At 43.6% G+C, this 15675-nt stretch overlaps 1 protein-coding gene across 4 annotated transcripts in view; it reads left to right on the top strand.

Annotated features, from left to right (window-relative positions):
* Positions 1-15675, top strand: part of Fanca (FA complementation group A) — a 65757-nt gene that overhangs the window by 42041 nt on the left and 8041 nt on the right. For all 4 annotated transcript variants that reach the window (XM_029567852.1, XM_029567850.1, XM_008842150.2 and 1 more), the window contains 9 exons: positions 379-449; positions 700-796; positions 939-1126; positions 4492-4585; positions 6164-6340; positions 7637-7710; positions 9188-9316; positions 13264-13348; positions 15502-15668. In XM_029567852.1, coding sequence (XP_029423712.1) covers positions 379-449; positions 700-796; positions 939-1126; positions 4492-4585; positions 6164-6340; positions 7637-7710; positions 9188-9316; positions 13264-13348; positions 15502-15668 — 1082 coding nt within the window. The remainder of the gene's footprint in view (positions 1-378; positions 450-699; positions 797-938; positions 1127-4491; positions 4586-6163; positions 6341-7636; positions 7711-9187; positions 9317-13263; positions 13349-15501; positions 15669-15675) is intronic.

Raw genomic sequence — 15675 nt, forward strand, 5'->3', positions numbered from 1 at the left:
ATAGTCAAGGTTTACCTGTTCTACCAGGTACTCTGAAGATTCAAGTTTCTAGCTTGTGTGGTAACACTTATATTGGTTCAGTCCAGTGATTTGGTATCAATTTGAATTATAACCTTCTTTCTAAATGTAACCCTGTTTGGGTATAGGCTTGACATCCTGAGTTCAATGCCTGTCTTCCACAAGATGGCAGTGAGAACTGACTCCTGAGAGTTGTCCTCTGACCTCCACACATGTGCTGTGGTATGTGCTCACACACATACACACAAAATAAAGAAATAAAAATTAAGTGTAGCCTTTGCTGCAGTCCTGTTTGTACAGGCCTGCTTCTTATCACAGATGTGGGAGGCCAAAGGCTCATAATGATATGTCTCTTCCCAGGTTGTAGATCTCCTGCTCACAGCCTTCTGTCAGAACATAATGGCAGCTTCCAGCTTTGTGCCCCTAGACAGGTAAGGTTGATTTTCAGCTGTCCTAGGGAACTGAGACCATAGGCCAAGCACGGTAAACTCTAGTCCCAGAGCAGATGACTAGGCTGAGCTTTGTCAGATAGGTACTCCATTGAAGACTGGTGGTCTGCGTTACAGAAAGGCCACTTTTAGAAGAACCTGACCCTTTTGTAGGCTGCCATGACTAGATTAGTTGTGGGAAGGATGTATGGGGCCATGACCAGCCAGTGGCTTGTTCTATATGTCTCTCCAGACAGAGCCCCTGGGCTTCCCTCTTCGTAAGGATCCTTTGTGGACACCTGCTTCTTCCTGCAGTACTCACTCGGCTCTGCCAGCTGCTCTGTCACCAGGTAGACTCCTGGCTCCTCAGGCCACTCCTCAAGGCCACTCAGCCTAGGCTACTGCTCTCTTTTGGCTTTCAGTGTTTTTGAGCCATCTAGCTGGGGAATAGGCTCTCATTAACTTTGCCATCTCCCTTTGTCCTCATTTCAGGGCCCCAGCCTGAGTACCCCTCAGGTACTGGGGTTGGCCGCTCTGGCTGTCCATCTGGGTGAGTCCCGATCCATGCTCCCAGAGGTGGAGCCAGGTATTCCTACCTGTGCCAGCAGCCTTCCTGTCCCCGAGTTCCTGGACAGTCTCCTGACCTGCCGCACCAGGGAATTCTTGCTCTTCTCTATGAAGTAAGCCATTTCTAAGTTCCTCAACAACTATTTTTCCTTTCCTGAGAAAAGTAATAAATAGTTAAAATTATAAAGACCAAGGCTGAGGTATAGTGGTAAAGTGTGTGCTTAACAGGAATGTTTCTTTTCTTTTTCTTTTTTTTTCTTTTTGGTCTTTTTGAGACAGGGTCTCTGGCCTGGAACTCATTATGTAGAACAGGCTGGCCTTGAACTCACAGAGATCATCCTGCCTCTGCCTCCTGAGTGCTGTGATTAAAGGCCTATGCCACTACACCTGGCTTACCATAACATTTTTAACAGAGATCCACCTGTGCCTCTGCCCTGAGTGCTGGAACTAAAGGTGTGCACCACCACGCCCAGCAACAGGAATGTTTCTTGCCATTCTAGGATGTATCCTCACAGAATTTTACTTAATAGGTATTTATAAGTGTTTATTAAAAAAAAAAAAAGTCATAATATTTATTTTGGGGGTGGAGGTTAGGTTTCTTGAGACAGGGTCTCCCTGTAGCCCCAGCTGGCCTGCAACTATGGCTGTGTAGACTAGGCTGGTCTCACTCAAGCAACAGGAATGTTTCTTGCCATTCTAGGATGTATCCTCACAGAATTTTACTTAATAGGTATTTATAAGTGTTTATTAAAAAAAAAAAAAGTCATAATATTTATTTTGGGGGTGGAGGTTAGGTTTCTTGAGACAGGGTCTCCCTGTAGCCCCAGCTGGCCTGCAACTATGGCTGTGTAGACTAGGCTGGTCTCACTCAATCTCACAGAAATCTGCTTGCCTCTGCCTCCCAAGTGCTGGGTTAGAGGTGTGCACCACCACCCTAGGCAGTCATACTACTTTAAAGGACTGCTGAGGTTGAAAGCTATTACTAATATTAACACTAGATTGTAAATGCCTTTCCACATCATTATGCTACCCTTGGCAGCCGTGGTGAGAGCTGTTTGGCTGTCTTGGGGCCCTTTGGCAGGTAGTGAGACCAGTTCCCTCTGGTTAGGTTTCTGGGTTTCCTTTTGGCAAATAGCATACTATTTCTCTTAAAACATACCCACTCACCAGGTGTAGTGGCACACGCCTTTAATCCCAGCACTTGGAGGCAGAGGCAGGCAGATTTCTGTGAGTTTGAGGCCAGGTCTTGGAGGCAGAGGCAGGCCTGGTCTCCACAGCAAATCCAGGCTAGCTGTGGCTACAGGGATACCCTGTCTCCAAAAAAAAAGATTAAAAAAAAACCCAAAAACATACCATCTTTAAGGGTTTTTTTCTTTTTTCCTTTTTTAAAAATGTGTATGAGTGTTTTGCCTGTATGTATGTAAATATACTCCATGTGTATAGTGTCCATGGAGACCAGAAGAGAGCAGCAGATCCCCCTGGAACTGGAGTTATGGATAGTTGTGGCTAACCCACATCAGCACCATGTGGGTGCTGGGGGAAAAAAAAACCCAGGTCCTCTGGGAGCAGCCAGTGCTCTTAACTGCTGAGCCATCTCTCCAGCCCCATCTTTAAGAGTCTTAAATGCATTCTTCTGCCCCTTAATGCTAGCACACATCAACAGGAAATTGCAGAGAGCTGTGCTTGCCCCAGAGAGCTCTCTTAGGAAAGTCAGGAGTGAGCATGGAGTACCCCCTGATCAATGCTGAGAGGGAATAGGAGCCTGCAGGGAAGCAGGAAGGTGCTAAGCAGGAAGGAAACTCTGGGCACTGTTCAGAGAGTCATGATTTCTTTAGACTTGGGGGGTAGGGGCTGTCTCAGGAGCCATATGACTGCTGTGGTGAGGAGACAGGCCAGGAGACTCTGTGAGTTCCAGGCCACCCAGGTCTATATAGCAAGTTCTAGGCCAGCCAAGGCTACATAGTGAGACCCTGTCTCAAAAGACACACAGAAACAGCTAGATGCCCAGTGGAGACCTGATGAGAAAGCACCCTCTAATAAGTGAAAGAATAAGCTGTCTCTTGCTAACACAAGGGTGCCTCAGGGTGCAGTCAGGTGGAAGAATAGAATATTGAACTATAATGCCAATGCTGCTGCTTAAGAGGGGAGGTGTGAGAAGAAACTCAGGACAGTGGGTCAGTGTGGTTGTGGCTTCCTATTGGCTATGACTATTTCAGTCATCTGTACTTCATGGATCTTCTGATGCGCAGTGGTCACTGGGACTTAACTTTCATGTATCATTGCCCGTTATTTCTTGGTGTAGGTTATCTCATTTTGCCCTTTGTCATTTGTGGGTACCTTAGGATGGCTGTGAAGGTTGCCCAGGCATGAATGCTGATACCAGCCCAGCATGGTCCTCAAGGTCTAGCTCTGTTCTATATCATCTTCTCCTTTGCAAACTTTATCTTAACTGGTCATGTCTAGAAGCCAAAGCCACCATGTGTACATGAGGTTGTACTAAGAGTTTTGTTTACTCTGTACACAAATACTACTCCCAAGACATGGAATATGTTTTCTTTATAGTTCTTCAGACTCCTTTTCACAAAATAACACAGGTGACACTTACCTGAGCTTAGAGGTATTTAAAAACCAATCTTCATAGCTGTGCTGCTTATTGAATGCCATGCCCCCTGACAGATCCAAAACCCAGGCAGTATATACTTCATTCCTTTTGTGTCTTGGTGTGGCCTCAAATACCCAGGAAACATGTGCCCTTGCTCACACTGTTGCTATATGCTTCTCCTGCCTCAGCCCTGGTGTGGATGTGAGTTTCTGGAGACAGCAACTCCTACTTAAGGACCCTGAAACCAAGGTGACCCAATAGTTCTTTAAACAAAAGAGTGGCACTCAAGCCATATAGTTGAGATGTACTAAATTCAGTTCTTTGAATTCAACTTACTTTTCCTTTATCTCAGTTTTGTATGAATTACATTGTACATTATAACTATTTTTTTTTTTTTTTTTTTTGGTCTTTTTGACACTGGAACTCATTATGTAGACCAGGCTGGCCTCGAACTCACAGAGATCTACCTGCGCTGGGATTAAAGGTGTACGCCACCATGCCCGGCCTTAACTGCTTTTTTTTTAACATTTTATTATTTTTATTTTATGTGTATGAGTGTATTGCCTGCATGTATGTTAGTGTACCCATGTCGTGCAGTGCCGCAGAGGTCAGAAGAGGGCTTCAGATTCCCCTGGAACTGGAGTTAAGGACGGTTCATAGCTGCCATATGGGTGCTGGGAATCGAACTCCGGTCCCCTGCAAGAGCAGTCAGTGTTCTTAACCACTGAGCCATCTCTCCAGCCCCTTAACTGGTTTTTTTGAAAGATAGAGTCTCACTATATAATCCTGGCTAGCTTAGAATTTGCTATGTAGACCAAACTGGCCTCTGCCTCCTAAATGCTAGGATTAATAGTATATACTGTTTTCTATTTTCAGATTCTGTACAGCAGCAATTTCTTACTTTTTGTGCAAGTTCTCTCCAAAATCCGATGATGCCTTACACAATTTATCTCCAGGCCTAGTCAAAAAGGTAGGTCTTTCAGGTTCCTGTTTTTTGATCTAAAGGTCTCTGACCTGTGCAGCTTGGCATTTATATCAGTGTATGGCTGCACTTCGTACTGGACTGTCTCTAGGCCAGCCTCGCTATCTGCTTGGGTGGGGGGGTCTTTCATGCAGAACATTGCTGTTTCTTTTCTCTCTGAGTTTAAATTGGGGCTAAGATAACAACTATAAGTATATGCTACTCCTTTGAATATATAGTAGGGTGTGGTGGTGCATGCCCTTAACCCCAACAACTAGGAGTCTGAGTCATTGGACCTTAGGGAGCTGGAGTTATCAGGCAGTTATGAGCTGTCCAATGTGGGTACTAGGAAAGAAGGAAGGGAGAAATAGAAAAGGGAGAAATAGAAAAGAAAAAAGAATAGTGGCCAACAAGATAGGTGGGTAAAGGTGCTTGCTGCCAAGCCTGGGGAACTGAGTGCAATAACTATAATTCATATACATGATGGAAAGAGAGACTAGACTCCCACAGTTGTTCTCTGATTTCTACACAAGCCCTTTCATGAACACAAAATAGATAAATGAATGCAAATATATATATCTGAAGAGATGGTTCAGTGGTTAAGAGTGCTTGCTGCTCTATCATGAGCACCAGAGTTTGGATCTTAACACCCATATTGGGTGGCTCAAAACACCTATAACTCTAGCTCCAAGGGATCCAATACTCTCTTTTGGCCTCTGTGGGCACCTGCACTCACATGTATGCATATATTCATACATAAACACACATAAAAATACATACATACATACATACATACATACATACATACATACATAAACACACATAAAAATGAAAATAAGTCTTAAAGAAAAATAGGGCTGGGGATATAGCTCAGTTGGTAGAATGCTTGTCTAGCACAAACCTTTTGATTTGATCCCCAGTACCACATAAAACCAAATGTGGAGGCACATACCTGTAATCCCAATACTGAGGGTGAAGAAAGGAGAATCAAAATTCTTGGCTATGCAGCAAAACCATCTTGGGCTTCATGAGACCCTGTTTTTGTTTTGTTTTTGAGAAGGAATCACCCTATACCCTCAGCTGGCCTGGAACTCACAGAGGTCTGTCTGTTTCTGCCTCCCATGTGCTGGGATTAAAGGCGTGAACCACCACACCTGGCTCTAATTTTTTATTTTTATGTGTATCAATATTTTGCCTGCGTATATATACATATACATATATATGTATGTATGTATGTATGTATGTATATGTATATGTATATAATTGCACCACATGTGTATAAACCCACAGAGGCCAGAAGAGTGCACTGGGACCCCTGGAACTAGAGTTATGGACAGGTGTTAGATGCCTTGAGGATGCTGGGAACCCAACTCAGGCCCTCTGCAAGAGCAGCCACAAGGGCAGAGAGTCCTATCTGTCTCCCTCACAGGCAAAGACATGCTAGTAACGTATCATTGATAAAATATTTTGCTGGTCTAGTTGGTGTAGTTCTAAGGGAAAATATTAATATCAATTGGCCACAGTACTGTGGCTCTCTTGGCATATCCTTGCAAATGTTTTCCTCTCACTGTGAACTGTCTGTTTCAGTTTCAGTTCATTATGTTCAGATTGTTCTCAGAAGCCCGAGCCCCTGGCCCTCCAGAGAACACAGATGGCCTTTTCTGGAGACCCTTGTACCTTTCTTCTACAGACTGGCAGAGTGCTGCACTTTCTCTGTGGAGATGGGACAGCTTCCAAGAGCTGTTGAAGAAGAAGGAGTTTTATGTAGGTCTTCATGTCTTCCACTATGTCACATGCCCTGACCCCAATACGTGTTGGGGGTGGAGGGCCTGCGTCTCTGGGCACATGTGAGAGGGCTCGCTGTGTGTCTCCTAAAAGACCAGAGTAACACTTGGTTGGTTGAAACTTTTACTAGGTCACTAAAACTCTGAGAAACACTACAGAGAGACCTTGCTGTGCTTTGCCCAGTTTCTTCCAACAGTTGACTTTTCACAAAACTCTTGTGGTGGGGCCTTGATTTTTCTGTGCTTCCAACAACTGGAGACTGGCACTGTTCCCACCAACAGACCATGGTCCTTATTTCCTAGTGCGTTTGCCTGGTTTAGGAAAAAAGCTGTTTTATCACATTTTTTTTGTGGTTAGCTATATCAGTTTACAAGGGTAAGTATGGTACTATGTCCAGTGTGAGGAAAGATGACGCAGTGGATAGCTGGGTGCATTAGTGACTCCTCAGAGGGCCCTGTCATATCTTTGGAAGTTTGTAGCCTTGCTTCTTGGTTGCATCATATATGTGCTGCTGCCTGCCTTGGCCTCTGTCCAAGTAGGAGGGTGTGCAGGGATGTTCTGTGATATGCTTTTCTTTTCATGGGAAGTAAAAGTTCTTGAGATTAGGCCACATAGATTTTTGGAATTGCTCTAAGAATTTTCATAGAAGATATAAACTGCTCCCCCTAAAAATAAAATACCAACTCAGGCTGGGGATATAGTCCAGTGGTGGAACACTTGCCTAGCATGTGAGGCCCTAGGTTCAGTTCCCAGTACCAAATAAATAATTAAAAACGAAACTATAAGCCACCATGATGGTTTGAAGCATGTCATCACATCAAGATTTGTTCCCCTTACTCATGACCTAGAAAATATTTTCTTAGTGCATAATAATCTAGCAGGGAATAGGTTTGTAGAGCCCATAAGTTAATTGTTCACAACTAATAGTATGCTAGTTTAAAAACCAGTTTTGCCTGGTGTGATAGGGCATGTATATAATTTCTGCATTTTGGAAACTGAAGCAGGATTTCCAGAAGTTTGTGGCCAGCCTGGGCTTCATAGTTCTAGGCCAGCCTTCAGGTACAAAGTACACCTGTCTTAAACAAACAAAATGTATAGTTCCAACAGTTTTAGTTTCACATTGAGAGTTTGTAAACAGTGTTTCCACAGTGCATCAGCTCTCCATGTCATTATAACATGGGCACGGGTCTTTGTTTTTAAGATAAAAATGACAAATGTTTATGAACTTAGTGGATTTTTGTCTTCTCCTCCCTGCACTAAATTTCTATGTCTCAGTTAACTTACAGAGATTGGCTACAGCTGGAACTGGAAATTCAACCTGAAGTTGATATTCTTCCCAATACAGAAAGGTGAGAGTTTGAGAGCACTGCCCTCTAAAGCAGCATCATGGTCCCTACATTGTCTCCAGGTCTGTGCGGTGTTCAGACAAACTGGGTAATGTTTCAGCACAACTTCAGGCATTCACTGTTTCATTGAAGAAACGCTGAGCTCCCACCATGTGACAGACATTTCTAGAATGTCCCAGAAGCTGGGGGTACAAAGTGCCTATATGGCACTTTTGTACAAATGAAGACAGACACATGCAGGGACCCTACATAGCCAACACTTACATTGAGAAAGTGTGCACTTGGTGTGCCTTGGTAAAGCCACAGGTAGATATAAGGCATATATAGGCAGGGATGAGTGATCTGAGAACACAGATAGGCTCTTTGAGAGCTAGTGATGTGGGACACAGGACAAACTGTTCTTGTGAGGCACTAGGGGTATATGGGAGAGCAAGTTCCAGGGAAGTGCTAGTTTTGAGATGGGTATCGGGAACTGAGTAAATCATGATGGTTTTTTTGGTGTAAGGTTTCATTACACCTTCACTTTTTAACCCCTCTAGTCAGTGTTTCCTTGAGATTGTGTTTAGACATGTTCCAGGGATTTAGGAATTTTCTTCCTTCCCTTTCTTATTTATGTTTTTATTTTATGTGTATGAGTGTATTGTCTGCACGTATATAAGTGCACTGTGTTGTGCAATGCCTGTGGAGGTCAGAAGAGGGGGTTGGATTCCCTGGAACTGCAGTTAAGACTGTCAGGTGGCTGCTGGAAATCGAACCCGGGTCCTCTGCAAGAACAGCCAGTGCCTTCACCACTAAGCCATCTCTCCAGCCCCTCCTTTCTGTTTTTGTTTTTGTTTGCAGGGGAGTGGGCATGACTTCCTCTTCTTCCTTCTCCTCCTCCTCCTCTTCCTCTTTTTGCAGAGCTGGAAATTGGGGATAGAACCCAGGGCCTTGGGCATGCTAGGCAAGCACTCCACCAATGAACCATATCCCCAGGCTTCTTTCCTTCTTGAGTAGATAGATTCTGTGCAGATCACAGCCTTCAAGGACAGAGGGCTACCTTTCATCCTCAGCTGCCCTTGGTTTTGTGGGATATCTCACTTAGGTTTGGCTTTTTCCACTTAAGTGTGGACCACAGTCACCATGTCCTTGAGACCCTTCCTGACAGCACGGGCAGTACCATCTTTGGCAGCTGACCTGTAGTTTACGGTCTGGTCAGCCATGCCTCTTTTGGGTTGTGCATGGTTCAGACTGTCAGATAACTTGGCTTGTAGTGCTACAGCTGCCTACTACATTCACTGGGTTCACAGATACACAGACCCTTCCTGGGCTTTGGTCCCAGAGTTACTCCTAGAGTGGGCTTTTCTTGCTGAAAATGAGGCTTCACCCCACCCTGAGTTCTCAGTTTCCTGGTGCTAGTTACCAGTGTGCTCAGTCATGGGAACTATGTACTGCTGTATGAAGTATTACTCAGAATTCACCTCAGTGTTCACTGTTGCAGACAGGACTTCCACCAATGGGCAATCTATGAACACTACCTCCCGGCGCCGTCTGCTTTGGGAGGCTGCGATGGAGATCTGGAAGTGGCTTGTACAGTCCTTGTCAGTGAGCTGATGGACTTCTACCAAAGGTTAGCCACACAGTGCTTAAAAACCCACTTTTTGTTAATGACAGCTCTGAGAATGCATTTCAATTTCTCTTGGTCCAGTCACATTACAAATTACCCAAAGTAGGGGCTGGAGAGATGGCTTAGCGGTTAAGAACACTGACTGTTCTTGGAGAGGACCCAGGTTCGAATCCCAGCACCCACATGGCAGCTAACATGTCCATAATTACAGTCCCAGGGGATCTGACAGCCTCTTCTGACCTCTGCGGGCATTGCACGACACGGGTGCACCTACCTACATGTAGGCAGTACACGCACATAAAATAAATAAAATATAAAAAAAAAAATACAGTACATTTGAGTGGATCTTACAAACATCTGAGTCTCCTTAAAATAAAGGCAAACTTCCTGAATCAGCTGTTTCTGTGTAGCTCATACTGAGACACTCTGCAACTCTTTTTGCATCTGTTCAGAGTCAGCAAATGTGAAGAAGGAACAAATGGCCTAGCAAGTAAGAGCAGTTCTTCAAACATTGCATGCAAACTGCCATGAAAGAAATCTTGGGTAGCATCTCTGTCACCACCCTTCATCTTCAGGATCACTGTTAGTGATGCTTAGGTTCTGTCTTGTTATCCTAGCAGTGACTGTGTCACAGTACTGAGATGTGAAAGAGTCTACTTCCTAAGTTTGTATTTGCCTGCCCCTGGACAAGGTAGTGGGGAGGAGGGAGGGAAAGAGGAAAAGAAGGGAGAGGGAGAGGGACAGGGGAAGGCGGGGTGAGATTCTACTACTTAAGGTAGATTGTTACTGAAGAGCACAGGTCAGCACAACAAATAAGTGCACAGTGTCACCTTCTGCATATTTGTGTGTCAGCACAACCAGTAGTGTAGGAAGTTCTTTGTTTTGTGTTTTGAGAAAGGGTCTGTGTAGGCCAGACCTAGAACTCAATCCTCCTTCCTCAAGCCACTGATGGCTGGGTGGATAGTTGTGGTAGCCCCAGCAAAGTGAAATTGGGATCAATTTCTTTTTCCCCTTTGGCTCTTGAGAGCACCTCAAGAGGCATGGATAGATGTGTGAGCAAGCTGCTCATATTCTCCAGGCTCTGGCAACCACCAGTCCACCTCCTGTAGAACTGCTTGTTCTGGATATTGCATATAAATAGTTATATATGGTCTTCCTTCACTGAGGAAATGTTTTCAAGATTCATCTATGTAGTGGTACTTTATTCTCTTATGGCTGAATAATATGCCATTGAAAGATACACAACATCTTAGTCTAGTTGTCCATTGACAGACATTTGAGTTGTTTCTACTTTGGGCCTATTGTGAATAATGTTGCTATGAACTCTGTATGGTTTTTTTGGGGGTGGGGGACTTATGTTTGGTTTTTTGTTGTTGTTGTTGTTTTTTTTTTTTTTTCTTGTGCATATGCACAGGAATGGAATTGGTCGGTATTATGCTTTTTATTTTTTCAGAATATTTTCCCAAGCTGGCTATACAATTTTATAGTCTTCCTCTAGTACAGAGAATTCTAAGTATTCCACATCATCACCAACTGTTATCTTCTGATTTTAATAATGGCCATTTTAGGGGGATGAAGTGCTATTTCATTGTGGATTGGGGGTGGGGGCAGTATTTTGTTTTGTTTTTTAGAGACAGAGTCTCTTCTATAGCCCCAGCTGGCCCGGAACTCGTTATGTAGATCAAAGTGGCCTTGATCTCACAGATATCTGCCTGCCTCTGCCTTCAGAGTGTTGGGATTAGAGACATGTGCCATGCCTGGCTCTCACTATGGATTTGTCTGTCACAACAAAGAGCGGGTCTTTGTACATAGGGTCTCTCTGTACCCCCAGCTGGCCTGGAACTCACCTCTGCCTCCTGAGTGCTAAGATTAAAGGCCTGTACTACCATCTACCATGCCCAGCCCATCGTGGTTTTTATTTGCATTTCCTTGAAAGCAATGATGTTGGACAATTTAGAGAAATACCTGTTTCTATCTTTTGCCTGCTTCCTACCCCTCCCAGTTCTTTTTTGTGCTACTTGGGATCAAACCCTGAGCTTTGCACAGGCTAGGAAAGTGCTCTACCACTGAGCTGCCCCCTCAACCCCCTTAAAATTGGGTTACCTTATTAAGTTGTAGGAGTTCTTTATATATTCTAGATATAAACTTAGCAAATACATGACTTGCAAATATTTTTTCCCATTCTATGTGTTGTCCTTTCACTCCCTAGTATCCATTGATGCTCAGAAGTTAAAAATTTGGTGGAGTCTGATGCATGATTTTAGTTTTAGCTCTTATATTTAAGTTTTTGACTTACGTGAGGTATGTGTCTCACTTACTCTTTTGCATGTTTTTGTTGAAAAGACTATTCTTCTGCATTGGATAGTCTTGGTGCCCTTGTCATAGATCAGTTGGCCACTTGCAGGACGGTTTATTTCTGGACTACCAAGCCTATCTACTGTCTCAGTGTGTTATTTTGATTACTATAACTTGGAAGTAGGTCTTGAATTTTGGAAATGTGAGTCTTCCAACTTTGTTCTTTAAGACTTTATTGTCTTTTCTGGGTCCTTTGCAATTCCATCTGAATTTTAGGATCGACTTACTGATTTCTACAAAACAATCTGGGATTCTGACAGGGATTATATTAGAGCTCTTTATCACTTTGGGTAATAATGTCATCTTAATAGTACCTAAATTTTCTTGCATGTTCATGGGATGTCTTTCCATTTATTTAGGTTTTAATTTCTTTCAACAGTATTTTGGTTTTTCTGAGTACAAATCTTATAGATTAAATTTATTTATTATTTTTTAAATTTATTTATTTATTTATTTTTTTGGTCTTTTTGAGATAGGGTCTCTCTGTAGCCCCAGCTGGCCTGGAGCTCACTATGTAAACCAAACTGGCCTGGAACTCACAGAGATCCACCTGCCTCTGCCTCCTGAGTGTTGGGATGTGCTGGGATATGCCACTACACCTGGCTTTGTTTTGTATTTTGAGATAGGATCTTATTGTGCAGACCAGGCTGGCCTCGAACTCACAAAGGTCTACCTGCCTCAGTATTTTATTCTTTTCAGTGCCACTGTTAAGTAGAATAATTGCCTTATTTTTTAATTATTTATGGATAATGTATAGAAATACAGCTGACTTTCATGTATCAATTCAGCAAACTCATTTATTTGCTCTAGTACTTTTCTAGTGAATTATTCAGAATTTGCCATTTATAAGGTCAGGTCTTTTGTGAATGAAGATTGTTCAGCTTTTTCTAGTATGGATGCCTTTTGTTTCTTTTTCTTACTGAATTTCCCTAGCTAGAATGTAGACTGTAGAATGGAGTATTGAAGAGAGATGGGAGAAAGGACATGATTCCTGACTTTTTTTTTTTTTTTTTTTTTTTTTTGGTCTTTTTGAGACAGGGTTTCCCTATATCCCTATATCCCCTGCTGGCCTGGAACTCACTATGTAGACCAGGCTGGACTTGAGCTCACAGAGATCCACTACCTCTGCCTACCAAGTGCTGGGACTAAAGGCATGCGCCACCACGTCTGACCCATTATTCCTGATCTTTTTTGCATCTATTGATGCGATCATGTATTTTTTGATTTTATGTTATTTATAAGCATATGTATTCATTTTTGTGTGTCAAACCAACCTTGCATTCTTGGGATAAATTACACTTGGTTATGCTAGGTAGCCCTGGCTGGCTTAGAACTTCCTGTGCATACCAAGTTGGCCTCAAACTTGCAGTGATCCTCCTGCCTTTGCTGCTTGAGTACTGGAATTACAGGAACATGTCTGACAGTTCTTTTATACTTGCTGTTTTGGGACTGCTAGTACATTGTTGGGTTATGTCATTTTTCATTGACTGTTATGTTATGCTATCAGTAAGGTGCAGCTGCCCCACTATGGATATAGTAGGAATAGGCACTGCAGTACTCTAAGTACTGAGCAGGCTTTTGTTTTTTAATTTCAGTTCGAGGAGTTATAACCACTCAGAGAACTCAGATCTGGTCCTTGGTGGACACAAAGGAAATGAAGATATTCTTTCTAGGCTGCAGGTGAGTTAGAGGACACCAGAGTTCAGTGTATTCACTTCAGCAAGCCTATTCCTCTGCTAAGGTATTTATGACCACTTTATCTAATGGTGACTAACTCAACATAGCAGAGTAGAAACTTACATTATCCATACCATAGCTAAGACCCAGAGTGACAGTGTGCTCTGAATTTACTTTCTGCCACCTCCAAATAGTCCATTCAGCTATGAATCTATCAATAGATGGGGTCAGAGCCCTTGTGAGCCACTCACTTCTGAACACCAGTGCTTTGAGGAGCAAGCTTTCAGCATCTGTCTTTTAAGGGACATTTCAGATCCAAACCATAAAAGTATGTGTGGTTTTACTGAACACAATCATATGTGTGGGTTCCATGATGCCATTCTTCAAGGGTGAATTTAGAAATGTGGAGGACGAAAGAAAACTGGATGGTAAGTACACAACAGGCTATAGCTACATATGGGTACCAAGCATGTTATTTCTGGTAAGTAGACAGGATATATGTCCATTTCATACATATACGTTCAGTCATCAGACTACACCTATCATGCTACATTAGGTTCCTTCCCATTCCTCCCCAGCAGTGGGACCTCTTCATTCCACAGGCCCACCTTCACATCATATAAGCTGGCTGCTTTATTCCTCCTGAAAATACAGTAGCTGCTTCCTCTGCCACCTTGCCCTGTTGGGAGACTGACAAAATTCAGCCTTGATGGAGCTCTGTGAAAGCATCCAGAAGTAATGATAATCAGTGAGGCAGACATATTTGCTAATGAATGTGCTCAGAGTGCTCAAAGCCTGTCCCCTATGGCCCCTCTGTGGGCTGGGTCCTGAGACCAAGATGAATGACAGACACAGTGAAGCCAGCTCTATGGCTTAGGCTTCATGTTGTTGGTCGAGGACATTATGTAGATTCAAAGTGGAATTCATGATTATTTTGAGCACATGGAGCATCCTTTGGCGTTTAAAAAGTCATGTGTACTCTCTTGAAAATTCTTAGTATAGGGGGCTGGAGAGATGGCTCAGCGGTTAAGAGCACTGACTGCTCTTGCAGAGGACCTGGGTTCAATTCCCAGCACCCACATGGTGGCTATGAACCACCCTTAACTCCAGTTAAGGGGAATCTGAAGCTCTCTTCTGACCTTCGCGGCATTGCACGACACGGGTGCACTCACGTACATGCAGACAATACACTCATACACATAAAATAAAAATAATAAGGGCTGGGCGTGGGGGCTCATGCCTTTAATCCCAGCACTCAGGAGGCAGAGGCAGGAGGATCTCTGTGAGTTTAAGGCCAGCCTGGTCTACATAGTGAGTTCCAGGACAGCTGGGGCTACAGGAAGACCCTGTCTCAAAAAGACCTAAATAAATAAATAAAATATTATTTTTAAAAAGTCTAAACATTAGGTCTTTGTATTTTAAAAAAAGGAAAATTCTTAGTATAATTAAAGAGAAGTTTTAGGAAATGTTCCTGAATAATGGGGCTCAGGAGCTGTAACAGTGAAGTGCTGGTGTGACCCTGGCATATACCCTGTAATGGGGGCAGACAGAAATGTAGCTCTGCTATGGAATGGGAATGGGCCACAGGAGCGTGACGCCAGCCTGAGAGCATGCACACACAGGCTTGGGAGGACTGGGGTTGAGAGCCTTGAGCACAGAATTAGTCTTCAGTGCGTCCCTACAGGTGTGCATACCTGTATACACAGGGTAGCAAAAAGTAACAAAAGGGCAGAGTGCCAGCTACAAGTGAATCTGAATGAGGAGTGATGGGTATTCCTTGCACTTTTATTTGTGATTTAAAAATAGACTTATGGTTTATTTTTGTGATACTGGGGCGTTGAATATAGGGCTTCATTCATTCTAGGCAAGTGCTGTAGCTCAGGTAGACCCTAAATCTGCAGTTCTGGCTTAATGCCCAAGTAGCTGAGATTACAGGCCTGTGCTACCAGATCTGGCTGAAATTGTTTTCAGTTAGAGAAAAGCTTGTGCTCTTGCCCCTTCTCACTCCCATCCTTGTGGAGACAACCCTCTCAAACTCATCTCCAGGTGTTCACAATTAAGGTCCATGGTGAGCCTTGAGGACTTTAAATGCCTTGATTCACACTTGGGGACAAATCAGAGACAGAAGATGAGTGTCTGGTCCTATTCTTTTCCAGGAGATGGCTGTGGACCTGGAGCTAGAGCAAGGCCCTGCCACGCCCTCTGGCTGCTTTACTTCTCACTTTCTCTTCCGGGTGTTCCAAAGTCGGCTCCAGGCTCTGGCCGGTGGGGGCAGCATGGCTACTAGCCTTAAGAGACAGCAAGAGCTGCTCCTGTGCAAACGGTAACAG

Source organism: Nannospalax galili, unplaced genomic scaffold, assembly GCF_000622305.1.
Source record: "Nannospalax galili isolate Female #2095 unplaced genomic scaffold, S.galili_v1.0 scaffold2660, whole genome shotgun sequence".
NCBI classification, from domain to species: domain Eukaryota; kingdom Metazoa; phylum Chordata; class Mammalia; order Rodentia; family Spalacidae; genus Nannospalax; species Nannospalax galili.